At 53.9% G+C, this 13,054-nt stretch overlaps 1 protein-coding gene across 2 annotated transcripts; it reads left to right on the top strand.

The window, feature by feature from the left end:
- The first annotated feature begins 235 nt into the window (after nt 1-235).
- On the top strand, nt 236-11,184 carry LOC132360746 (alpha-1-antitrypsin-like). Of its 2 annotated transcripts, none has more exons than XM_059915833.1 (5): nt 236-316; nt 7,335-7,993; nt 8,658-8,928; nt 9,894-10,041; nt 10,913-11,184. In XM_059915833.1, exons 2-5 carry the CDS (start codon nt 7,339-7,341, stop codon nt 11,102-11,104), a joined length of 1,266 nt encoding a protein of 421 aa, XP_059771816.1. In that variant the 5' UTR covers nt 236-316; nt 7,335-7,338; the 3' UTR covers nt 11,105-11,184. The 2 variants fall into 2 exon arrangements, with proteins under 2 accessions (XP_059771816.1, XP_059771815.1); XM_059915832.1 differs by lacking the exon at nt 236-316 and adding an exon at nt 2,096-2,318.
- Nucleotides 11,185-13,054: the final 1,870 nt, after the last annotated feature.

Raw genomic sequence — 13,054 nt, 5'->3', positions numbered from 1 at the left:
TACAGAGGCTCAAAGAAACTGGGTGATCCTGGGTCACACAGCCAGACACAGCAGGGACAGCAGGTGACACACAGGACTGCCTGGGCCGTGAAGGGCAGTCTGTCATCTGCCCGGCTCCTGGCAGCTTTGTGCAAGGCAGCTTCCTGCCCCAGGTCCCTGCCCCTCCCAGACCTGCTGCCTGAGCCACCCAGAGCTTCCTTCCTCCTGTGCTGGCAGAGCCCAGGCGCTGCACTCAGGGGCACACAGCCTCCACGCTACAGCCAGGAGCCCCAGGGGGAGGAGGAGTTCCTTCCACTGCAGGAACTGGGAATTGAAGGTAGGGGGGTTGGAGAGGGGGCAGCACCTTCCCACCAGCCCCAAGCCACCGGGCTGAAAGGGTTGTCGCACCTGGCGACAGCCTGGGTGCTTGCCTTCGCCCATTCAGTGCGAGAGCTGGGAGGGGCAGCCGGGCGTGGAAGGAGGCCATTGCACAGATGTGGAAACTGAGGCATGGAGAGGGGAAGAAATGCCCAGAAGGTACAGAGGGCAGGTCTCACCTCACCACACCCTAGGTCTCCAAGCTGTGGGCAGATGTAGAGCCCTGGGAGAGATGGCCCTTCAGCCAGCTCAGGGGAAAGAGTCAGGGTTCTGAAGCCAGACTGTGGAACCGGGGAGTCGGGAGGTATGGGAGCGGGGAGTCCACCCCTTCCTGAGCTCATTTCTGCTTCTATATGAGGGGTGGTACATACTCCCCTCACAGGGGGTACTGACAGTACTGAATGAGGGAGTCCTGGAGGGAAGCTCCTGGATTGCTCCCCCCCACCCGCCCACCCAGAATGACACCAGCGAGACCCACTGCCATGGGGATGCCAACATCATAGTGGGCTCACCGTGCTGGGCCCTGAGCTTACCTGAAACTGCTGCATTTAATCCTCGCAGCAGTCCAGCGAGGTAGGAACTGTCACCATCCCCATTTTACAGATGGGGAAACTGAGGCACAGGGAGGTTAAACAGCTTGCCTGAGATCACACAGCCAATGAATGGGGGCCCTGGGTTCCCTGGTCTGACCCTGTGAGCTAGAGGAGCCTACAGGCTATTCACCTGGCGGAGTCCCACAGCTGGGACCGGGGGAACGAGAGAAGGACAAAGACGTGCTTGTCCACTGACTCAACAAATATCCACTCAACTCAAAAATACCCACTGCTTGCCAATGGGGCGTGGGACGGTGCACACAGTGTGATGCCAACTGCCTTGGGTTTTTAAATGGATCAGGGTCAAGTACGGCCCCACTGGCCTCAACCCTGCACCAACACCCCCAAGCACCACCAGTGCCCCCAAAAGCCTGCAGTAGCTCCTGCACGGAGCAACAGTCCCAAGGAAAATTCAGACAGCCTGTGGATCACATTAGTCTGCCAGAAGCCACACCCAGGGGAAACAGACATGGGCCTGAGGCTGGCCAGGAACTAAGCCTCTTCCTGCCCGGAGAAGCCTGGAGAGAAGGTCTGAACAGAGGGCTGTGCAGACCAAAATCAAGAGCCTAGCGTGTGCCCGGCGCTTTACATAAGTGATCTTGTGTATCACTGACAACCGTGCTAGGAAGTGGGACCTCCAAAGCCCTACGATGCAAACAAAAATACCTCGTGGTTCAGAGAGATGGTGCAGCTTGCCTGAGGCTGCACAGCTCTTCATAGATTTACTCTCTGACTCCCAGCCTCTGCCCACGGCCACCCATACCAGCCTTAAGCGGCTGTATCAACAGCGGTCAAGCCCCACTTTCTTTCCAGGGAAGTCGAGAGAGGTTTTGTATCTGGCTTGGTGACTTTGGGTGGATGAGCAGCCTTTCACCCTGGGCCTCAGTTTCCCCATCTGCCAATTGGACTCATAACCTACTTCACCCCCTGCATCTTCAGCAGTGGGCCTTTCAAGGTGGCTCTATAAATGGTAGCTCTTGCTACCAGTGGGGCAGCCACTGAGAACCCCCCAGTGGGAGCACCGGCCAGCAAAGTCGTGCCGTCCCAAAGCGTGTGAGTCACATGCCCCGCCAGCTTGGAGACAGATGCTGTGGTTTATGAGCCGGGCACAAAGACTCCCTTTGGTATACGGAACAGAGGGCTGCACGCCGCCCGGGAGGAGCACATATGAGCAGCGTGGTCAGGAGGCTCAGCGTCCTGTCAGTGAACTTAGTCCCTGTTTACTCCTCTGATAACTGGGGTGACCTTGGTTAATATTCACCAGCAGCCTCCCTCATCGTCCCTCTGGATCCACTGCTTAAATACAGGCAAGGACAGGGCTCTGTCTCCCCAGCCGTGGTCACCAGCCCCGACCTGGGACAGTGAATCGTAAGTATGCCTTCCACTGGCAAGAGCCTCCAGAGAGGCCTCCGGGTCCCTGCGCTACCCGGGGAAGGCCCTGGGGCTGCAAGGAGGATGGAGAGGGCTGGGGCTTGGCCTCCTGTTGTCATAGTAACAGCAGCCCTGGGGGTCATTTCCTGCTCCCCAAGCCTGTCCAGGGCCGCCCCAATACCTTCCGGTGATTAAACTGGCCCTCTGTGGGCAGAAGTGGAAATGGGGGGCTGGCTCTGGCGTCCCGGGACTGAGGAAGGAGTACATTTCTGCTGGCACAGCTTCTGTGTCTTTCCCGTAGGTTGTCTTCTGTAGGTCTCAGCACCTCCCCTACCGCTCGGGTGTGTATCTTTTTCCGCTTCTACAGATGAGAAAGATAAGGCTCAGAGGGGGACAGTGCGGAGCCCAGGCTCACGCAGGGACCTGGTAGGGAGGCCAAGCCAGACCAGAAGCCCAGAGTTTCAGCTGCTCCTCAGGCCTCCATCCTCTCCAGAAATGCCCAGAACAGGACCGCACCAGGTCTCAGCCTGGAGGTACCAAATTGGGCCCCCCTGTGCACTGTGGGCCTCTGGGCGTCCTCGTACGCAGCAGAAGATGGGAAGCTGGGGACGGGCACCGTCATCGGGGGGCTTTGAGCTGTATTCCTGAGCCCTCGCTCTGGCCAGGCAGCTTCTACTGAAGCCTCATGGCAATCTTCTGACGTGGTCACCATGGCGCTCCCCTTTTACAGACGAGGACGTCCGGGACGGGGAGGTTCATCACTTGTTCCCAATCACACACCATGTAAGCTCAAGCTCAGGCCGCCTCGCTCTGGAATCCCCGCTCCCGACCCCAGGTCCACTGCCAACATGGTTCCCTCTGGCCTCAGGCACCAGCTGGAGAATGGGAAGCCTGGGCTGGCCTTGAGCCCCTTCTCATGCTGGGTGACCCTAGAAAGTTGCTCAACCTCTCTGTCCTTTTGGGTAAAGGATAGATAACCTTTGTCCCCCTGACCCCACCCCACTCCCACTGGCCTTGATCTCTGGAGTTTAGGAAGGATATGATTTTTCCATCATTGGTTTTTGGAGATGGGGCCTACAGAGATGACCAAGGCCAAGGCAATCAGACTCCCCGAGAGGGCTCTGAAAGATTCACAGTATCAGTAACGACTGATGCCTCCTGAGAGCTGACTGCATGCCAGGCATTTCTTGGCACTTTGCACCTATTTCATTTGCATAATAGCTCCATGGGGTAAGTACACCCTTATCATCTCTGGGAAACTGAGGTTCAGAGAGGCTGAGTAACTTGTCCAAGGTCACACAGCTGATAGTGAATTGAACTTGGGCATTCTGGACTCGTAGCCTCTGATCTTAGCCACAAAGTGATGTCGCCCCTCTTCATTTAGCCAGGCCAACTCTGAGTTTTCTGTTCCAAGGCCTCTGCCTTCAGTTTTATACACAGAGAAGGGTTAAATGCCAGATTCAGAAATCGAAATACCTAGGATTAAATTCAGTTCTGTAGGGACTTCCCTGCCGGTCCAGTGGTTAAGACTCCGTGCTTCCACTGCAGGGGTCGTGGGTTTGATCCCTGGTCAGGGAACTAAGATCCCGCAGGCCGCGCGGTATGGCCAAAAAAAAAAAAAAATCAGTTCTGTAAGCAACCAGCTCTGTGACTTTTTCAGTAATTTACTTAACTTCTGTAGTCCTCAATTTCTCCATCTATAAAATGAAGAAATAATATGAGAGAGTGCATGGGAAACGCCTGCTGTTTACTCAGTGTGATGAGGAGGAGGAAGAGGATGCTGGTGATAGCATTTGCTTGGAATAGGGTTTGGCAGCTAATAGGCATTAAAGACTTGGAGAATTGAATTGAACATATTCCAAACTCAGAGGCCATTATCTGCTGATCAGCATTTCCCTCTCTGGTCCTGGATAGTGTGGCAACCGGCCAGGAAGAAATCTGCCTATTCTCAAGCCTGAATCCTACCTGTGCACAGGTACGGGGAGGCCTTCCACACCTGCTCGGTGCCCGCCCACCCATCACCTTGTTCGTTCCTCACATCTGCCCTTCAAGAGATCCTTTTCTCCACTTTACAGGAAGCCGAGGCTCAAAGAAGTGAAGTCACTTGCCCAAGGCCACTCGCCTGTAAGTGGCGGGGCTGGGTCACACCTGAGCTTATTTAGTGCCAGGTGTCAGCAGATTGTGACCTGAGGCCACAGTCACTTCCCTGGACCCCACTAGGTTGCTCTTGGTCACTCATTTTATGTCCTGGGGGAAATGGCATGAGATGAGGCAAAGGGACAGCTCACTTGACTCTCCCTGACCTGCCCCAGACTCCAGAAGTGTCACTGTGACATCTTCATTCTGTTGGTTTAAAGTTTGGTCCCTACACCTCTGGGCACGTCACCATTTACTTTCTCATCTCCATTTGGTTCCCGCACTAGAATTTGGGGGGTGTGGGGTGCTGCCTTTGACAGAAGGGTGAGGAGAGAGAAGTCTTAGGCCCCCGAAGTTGTAAGGAACAGACTGAGAGGCAAAATGAAGCCAACAGGGGCTCAAGGTCAACGTCAGAGTCCTCAGGACCTAACTCTGACATTTACAGGGTCTGAGACCTGGTGACATACTGTCCCATCTGCAGTTCGAGTGGTGGGAAAACCAAGGCTTGCTCAAGCCAGCTTTGCCCCTGACTCACTGTGTGGCCTCGGCAAGGCCCTGACCCTTTCCTGGTCTCAGGCCGTTTACTGTCAAAGGAGGAAGCCAGAGTAGGTGATGTAACCCCCTGGCAGATGGACTGGGTGGGGGCCGGGGATGTGCTCACCCCAGCTGTAGCTCCACAGCAGCCTTGTTGCCTTCCTAAGGCCAGCAACCCTCTCAGCAGGAGGGCACCGCATCCCATCCCCCATGGGAAGTCTCAGTCCCTGTTGTTCCACCAAAGCCAGATACCCCTCTAATTAAAAATCCAGCGTTGGTACACAGGACCTCATTTAGATCCCCGCCCCCCCCCCCCGCCTCGATTTATACAGCTGGTGAGAATGAGGCCCCAGGGCAAGAAGATGCTTGCCCAAGGCCAAGTGGACAGAAGTGGCCCTGTCAGGACTAGAAGCCACGGCCTCTGGCCCTGAGGCCACTCAGCATACTTAGTGTCCCCACCCTGCAGAAGCCCAAATCCCTCATGATCTCTGCGCCCTGCAAAGATGGGGAGTTTCCATAAACCATGAAGGACCACAGCAAAATCTGGTGGAGAAGTAGAGAGAAATCCAAGGGCAATGGAAATATACAGAACTAATCTTAGCACCATCATAAGCTCTAAAACCACTGGCTAGTTTAAGAAAAATATAAACAAGTATTACGTAATGCGTGGTCTGCTCTATTTGGATAAGTTAGAGGTTTGAAGGCCAGAAAGAAAGGTGGTGGAAAGAAGCCAGTTTTGTGCTTCATCCTGTTGTTTCATTGGAAGGAAACTTTTAAAAGTCCAAGGGGTAGATGAAACCCAGCATTCCTTATTTCCAACTTTTTCCCCTCAGGTTCTCATATGCCAAGTTCAAGGGCTCCTTTGTCTTTGTATTTTATTAAAGTGATGGTTTCAGTTATATGACTGATAGCTAGCAGCAGACACACCCTTCTCCTCTGCTTGGACCTCAGTTTCTCCATCTGGGAAGAGAGCGGGTTGTACTTAGGAGGTCTCAGCCTAGTGGCCCAAGGCTGGGATCTATATGGAGCAGAGGGAGATCTGTGGGGCGGAACTGGCCCTGTGTTGCTGCGGGTGACAGTGACTTTGACTATCACTAGATAGAGCCTGACCTTGCTGGGTCAGCCACAAGTTTTGCCATTCCCTATTGTCTCCCCCCAGCCATGGAACTCACCTCCCTCCCTGCCATCCTCAGAAGACTTCTAGTTTGCACCCCTACCAGCCTCCCCTCAATGTAATCTCTCTCAGATGCCTTCAGTGTAAGGCTCGGTGTCTAGACTTATTTCACTAAGTTCTCCCAACAATCTTACTTTCTACATGGGACAAAATGAGGACCAGAGAGACTAAATGACTCGGCCAAAGTCACACAGCTGGTAGTGACAGAGACCCGGATTAGAACCCAGGTCTGTCTGAACAGAAAAGGGATGCTTTTTCAAATCTTACCCACCCCACCCCACCCCTGCCCCGCCAAACAAACCCCACTTGACTGAAGGAACCAGACCTCTAACACGCACGTCCATGCTGAGCGCGGAGCTGGGACACAGGTGGCGAGCAAGATGAGCAGCTAAGCTGACTGCAGCCCATTCCTGCGTCTGAGGCCATGGACTCACTCTGAGGGCAGCCCTCTAGCTCAGGAAAGTCTACTAGGGGCTGAGGTTCGCTGTGAGTGTTAAGGGGGTGTGGCCTCCCAGCTGGGTTCCCTCACCGCTCTTCTGTGTTCTGGCTGGGTGTCACTGGGCAAGATCCTTCCCACTCTGGGCAGCAGCCTCTCTGTCCATTAAAAACCAGGGTTCAGCGGAAGTCCTCCTAGGGCTGTTCCAGATCCAATCATCCCTGAGCCCGATCTGGCCCACTTCCTGGGCAATCATCTACTTCCAGTGCTTCAGCTTCCTCTTTTGCAAAGTAGGGGCTGTGGCACTTACACCTCGGGGTCATGGCAGATGTTAGTGGAACCATCGAGAGCGTGGACTCCAGACCCAGGCTACCTGGGGGTGTGATTCTGGTCCTGCTACTTTACTGCTCTGGAACCTTGGACAAGTGACTTAACCTCTAGGAGTTTGGTCTCCTCATCTGTAAGCCCAGGATTGTCGCCTGACCTACCTCACAGGACTGTTACCAGAATGCGGTGAGATAAGACAGTAAAGTGCTTAGAACGGAACTTGGTGTATGGTAATCGCCATAAAGTCTTTGCTGTTGTTCTGAGTCTTTCAATGATGCTGATGTAGGAAGGTGCTTGGCACATAGACGCTCGATATACTGTGGTTGCTTTGACATGGCGTCAGTCGGTGGCCGAGGGACTCATCGTGTGGCCTGACCCGGGTGTGGTACCCTTCTCTCTCTTGCAGGACAATGGCATACTCCATCACGTGGGGCCTCCTCCTGCTGGCAGGCCTGTGCTGCCTGGTCCCCATCTCCTTGGCTGAGGGTCTCCAGGGACACGCTGTCCAGGAGACAGATGCATCCCAGCACGATCATGAGCACCACCAGGAAGCAGCCTGCCACAAGATCGCCCCCAACCTGGTCGACTTCGCCTTCACTGTGTACCGCCAAGTGGCCCATGAGTCCAACGCCACCAACATCTTCTTCTCCCCAGTGAGCATCGCCACAGCCTTTGCGATGCTCTCTCTGGGGACCAAGGGTGACACTCACACCGAGATCCTGGAGGGCCTAGATTTCAACCTCACTGCAAGAACAGAGGCTGAGATCCACGAAGGTTTCCAGCATCTTCTCCACACCCTCAACCAGCCAGACAACCAGCTGCAGCTGACCACTGGCAATGGCCTGTTCATCAACGAGAGCGCGAAGCTAGTCAGTAAGTTTCTGGAGGATGTCAAGAACCTGTACCACTCCGAAGCCTTCTCCATCAACTTCAGGGATGCTGAAGAGGCCAAGAAAAAGATCAACGATTATGTAGAGAAGGGAAGCCAAGGAAAAATTGTGGATTTGGTAGATGATCTTGACCAAGACACAGTTTTTGCTCTGGTGAATTACATATTCTTTAAAGGTAAGGCCGCACAACCAGCCTGAAACAGAAACACCCCGAAAATATTCTCAAACACTCAGTTCTTAACTTTCCTGGCAGTGCAGAATGGGATATAGCCATGCATCTCTGCACGTGTTATCCAATTTTCCACACATGACCACTAAAACTTTCTGCGATCAAATAGGGTTAGGGAACTATGGAGTAAACAGTCAAAGTATCATCGTCTCTGCAGGACTTTTCAGAACCTTAAATGTCCTAATGTGCATTGTAAATCCCTACCTGGGAGGGGTGTATGATATGCAATGTCTCCCAAAATAGAGAGCCAGAAAAACAAATTTTGGCAGAGTGTACAGAGGAAATAGGATTTCCTGGAACACGCTTCTGACAACTCGAGTATAGAGGAAACAGTGACACCTTTGGAGTCAGAAAGACCAAGATTCAAATCCTTCCTCTACCACTTATTAGCCTCTACAAAATTGAAATTTTGGATCCTGCTCCAGTCTTGCATTATCCTCCCAGAATACCTTTCTGTAGACTGATTGCTCGCTTTAGCCCCATTTTATAGATGGTGAAGCTGAGGCTCAGAGAGAAGTATCTCACCAGGAGGCTCAGGGCTCCTTTATTCTACCACCATTATTAAACCTTCTCCCACCCCTGGCTGATGTCTGCTGTCCCTTCTCTCCAGGAAAATGGGAGAAGCCCTTTGAGGCAGAGCACACCACAGAGAGGGACTTCCACGTGGACGAGGAGACCACCGTGAAGGTGCCCATGATGAACCGCCTGGGCATGTATGACCTCCACTACTGCGACAACCTCGCCAGCTGGGTGCTGCTGATGGACTACGTGGGTAACGCCACCGCCCTCTTCATCCTGCCTGACCAGGGGAAACTGCAGCATCTGGAGGACAAGCTCACCAAGGAGCTTCTCGCCAAGGTCCTGGAAAAGAGATACACAAGGTGACTTCCCAAACCAGAGGCCAGTCCAGGAGCTGCCACAATAGGTCCAGCCTGAAGGTGGGGGGTAGACCCACATCCCATGGCCGTGACCACTGTGCGTGACCTTGTGCCTCCAACAGAGGCCAGCATCTGTGCGGGTAGTACCAGCCGGGCTCCGTGGGAGGGACGGTGCCCAGGGGTGAGGAGTGAAAGTCCTGCCCCTGAGGACCTCCTCCCCAGCCGGGACACTGCCCCTTCCCGGTGGCCAGTGCCCCGTGCAGGGGGAGGAACGCCAACCCGTGTTGTGGGCAAACCCAGAAGGAAGAGCTGGGCTTCCTGGCAAAGGTGGCAGTTGAGTGTGGAGTTTCAGGACAGAAAGTCCACGGCAAGACAAGGGGAAAGCCTGCGCAGAGAGGCTGGAAAAGCAAAGGCCCAGAGCGGGAAAGTCCAGGACACGTTTGACGCCGGTCGGTTCTGGATCCTCTGTCACTAGATGAGTGTGGTTGGTCCCCGTCATGCACCCCAAATTAGTGCATGTCTCTGTATTTGTAAATATGCCCATGCCTGGATGAGCTATTTTATTACATACAATATAAAACAAAAATACAAAGAAGTACTCATCACTCACTGAACAGATGTCACTCAGGACCTGCTACCGCGCTCCACGGTCCAGAGGAGTCCCAGTCTGAGGGGTGACCAAACCCTGCAGGGAAGCAGTGTGCACAGTCCTTCCAGAGGACACCCTGGATCCCCCAGGAGGCCTTATCAGAGGAGGTGGCATTTGAGAGGCTTTGCAGGACAAGAGGATCCCTGTGATTCTAACATTCTCTGACCCCACGTGTAGAGGAACTAAAAGTAGAATAAACCAAGGCTGACCTCACATCCTTGCATGCGCAGGGGGATAGGGGACCGCGTGGGAGGAACAACCAGAAAAGGAAACACTTTCAATTCTGTGAAACTTTTTTATTTTCTAACCATCGTGACAGTTCTGCCAATTTACACTTGCCCAAACTGTCCATTTCTGGAACCTACGATCTGAAAACTCTCCTGGGTAAACTGGGCATTACCAAGGTCTTCAGCAACGGGGCTGACCTCTCAGGGATCACTGAGGAAGTGCCTCTGAAGCTGTCCAAGGTGAGTGAGTCCTTGACCTCTGTAGGTCAGAATGTGCACGGGGGCTGCAGCTCAAGGGTGAGGCTGAGGAAGGGACAGAGGGACACAGGCACACCTGCAGACTGAGGTCCCTGAGGAATGCCATCGCTCCACCAAGACAGCAATGTGGTCGGATGATGGAGGGGAAGAGGTGGCCTCACATGCTTGGTGCGTTTTATTTAAGGACCTCCTCTGAGGTTGTGTCACTCACCCTCTGTCTCATCCTTGGCCGAGGACTTCCCTTCTTTGGGTCCCGATAAACCCCTATTTACAGAGAGAGGTTTAGGCTCAGGGATTGCAGAGGACCTTTGGCCCTGCGCCTGTGACACCAGGAGCTACTGGTGAATCACTGAGTCTGAGTTACAGAGTGATTTCGACCAAAGATGCCATTTACGCAGGAGAGTTACAGGTGCCCAGAGAAACAACTGCAGTTCAGTGACTGCCTGTGAGCTGAGTGCCTGGGTGGGGATGAGGCATGTGAAGGTCCCCATCAAAGCCCTGGTCCCCAAGGAGTTTAGAATGTGGTCTACAAACAAGTGAGGAGCCAAGGAGACAAAGTACAAGAAAATCTACCTCCCGAGGTGGTGGGTTCCTTCCCAGGGATGTTGAGGAGGCTGGTCAGGAAGAGGTGAGGGGCCCCTCGTGGGTCAGACAAAAGCCTTGAGAGCCATGCCTTGTGTGTCTCCTGCAGGGAAGGGAGGACGGGGACGGGGAAGGACAGGCCAGGCGATGAGAGAGGCCAGAGAGGGCCCCTCCCTGGGCGAGGCTCTCCTCGGGCCTTGCTCCCAGGCCTGGCTGGGGGCCGGCAGCCTGTCTCCATTCAGATGGGACCTCTGTGCTCTCCCCTTTGCAGGCGCTGCACAAGGCTGTGCTGACCATCGATGAGAAAGGGACAGAAGCTGCGGGGACCACGTTTATGGAAGCCATCCCCATGTCAATTCCCCCGGAAGTCGAGTACAACAGACCCTTCTTCTTCATCATCTACGATCAAAGCACCAAGGCTCCCCTCTTCGTGGGAAAGGTGGTGAATCCCACCCAAAAATAACTGCCTCTCTGGGTTCAGCTATCCCCTCCAGGCCAGGTCCCCTTCCTCCGTGGCATTAAAAAATGACTGACCCGGCCCAAGCTTGTGTGTGGAGTGTAAATCCCTCATCCTCTTGCGTCTGAGTCTCTCTTTAAGTCCCCAGGATGTGTGTGAAATCCAGGCCATGGTGATCTTTCAAGTGTGCACTGCGTTAGGGTTTACTAGCATTTACACCATCCAGCCCTGTGCTAGGCCAGGATGAAATGTAGGCTAAAACCCACAGCTTACTGACCCTTCCCCAGTCACTGTGGAAAAGCTACAGGCTTTCCAGTCTCCTCTGGGACCCCCAGGGGGAAATCGCACAGGCTCAGAATCCAGCCCGTGGTCCCCACCTCCACCCAGCGTCCACCAGGTCCTCTGCTCAGCGCCGCACCCCCCGCTGGTGCTCACTGCGACCCCCGGTGAGAGCCCCTCACCCTGCAGGGCTGCCACCGCTCCCAGAGCCCTCAGCTCACACGGGGACGCTGGGCCGCCGCGTCACCAGCAGCAGAAGGAGAAGACCAGGTCCTCTTCTTGTCCCACACTGTCACCTGAGCCAGGCTTGAGCCCTGACCACTCACAGGTCTTGCCTGCAAAAGGCTCTGGCTGCTTTTTCCAGGGACCCTTTCCCATGGGGCTGGACTGGGAGCACATACTTCTGTCTTTGTCACTCCATCTCTGCTCCAAGACCCTCAAACGTGCCACTCCTAGAAGCAGGTCTCATCTCCCCAGTGGAGCGAAGGTCTTGGTCTGTTTCACTTGCTCAGACTCACCCAGGATGTCGGGCCCCCAAGACCACTTACCCTACGCCCTCTTGTCTTCCCTAATCACACAGCCAAGGTGCCACAGAGGGCTCTGGAAAGTCTCGACAGTGATTCCTTGGCTATAGGAGAGAAAGTAGAGCAGACCCCCCATGCCCCACCTGCCCTCCCTTAGCTAAGCTGTGTCAGGGACCACATTTCCATTTGCCTTGTCCCTACCCCAGGGCCCTCCCTGTGGTCTTTGGAGGAAAACCACAGCTCCCTGGGCCACAGTCAGAGGCTGTCCCAGGAACAGACCTTTTCACTAAGGGCCACGTGACTCCTTCTGGTCCTCCAAGCCCCTGCTGGAGGACTGCTGCAGTCAGGAGGCCTGGTTGGAGCCCAGCCTGAAGGAGCCAGCTCCCTGAGCTCTCGCGGAAATACACTTGTCCCGTGGAAGGACTGCCCCATCCTACACAAATCCAGTAATCACCATCTAGCCTCTCACTGGGATGAATGTACACCGAAAGAACAGGCTTGAGTCATGTCAAATTTACACCGTTTATGTCAAAATGGCCACATCTGTGCAATTTCACATAACATAATGGATACAATTGGACTGTTTGCCAAATAAGTCTCTATCCTCTTGAGTTTTCTCTGCCTAGAGACTTCCAACTTCTACAGATTCCGTTAATGATACAAACATCTTCCAGCACTTAGAATGATGCCAAACCTGAGGGTCTGAAGACCTGGATCAAGTTCAGAATCTGCCACTTCCCAGCTGTGTGACTTTAGTGAAGTTGCCAAACCTCTCTGATCCTCAATATCTTCATCATGGTTACAAAACCTATGTTGAGTTGCTGTGAGGGTCACATCAGAGTGTTAAAACGGATTTTAAAGGACAGCAGAGGAGGGCGCTGGTGTAAGGGATGACATTTGCTGCCTTTATGAGCTCCTTCTCTAAGCCTGGCTCCCTGGGAGGGGCCGTTCAAGCATTTTCTCATTGAGTCCTCATGGCTGTGAGGATTGTGATGTTGGGAGTGGAGCTGCTCTGCTCTTATATGCAGCACGTTCTACAGATGAAGAAACTGAGGCTCAGAGAGGCTCACTGTCTTGTTCAAGGTCATGGTAAGTGGCAGAGCTGGCTTCCGAGGCTCTCCTTGTTCCTCCAAACCTCACCACATCACACCAG

Source organism: Balaenoptera ricei, chromosome 2 (genome assembly GCF_028023285.1).
Source record: "Balaenoptera ricei isolate mBalRic1 chromosome 2, mBalRic1.hap2, whole genome shotgun sequence".
NCBI classification, from domain to species: domain Eukaryota; kingdom Metazoa; phylum Chordata; class Mammalia; order Artiodactyla; family Balaenopteridae; genus Balaenoptera; species Balaenoptera ricei.
The sequence above is the reverse complement of the archived record's forward strand: the minus strand, read 5'-3'. Positions and strand labels throughout refer to the sequence as shown.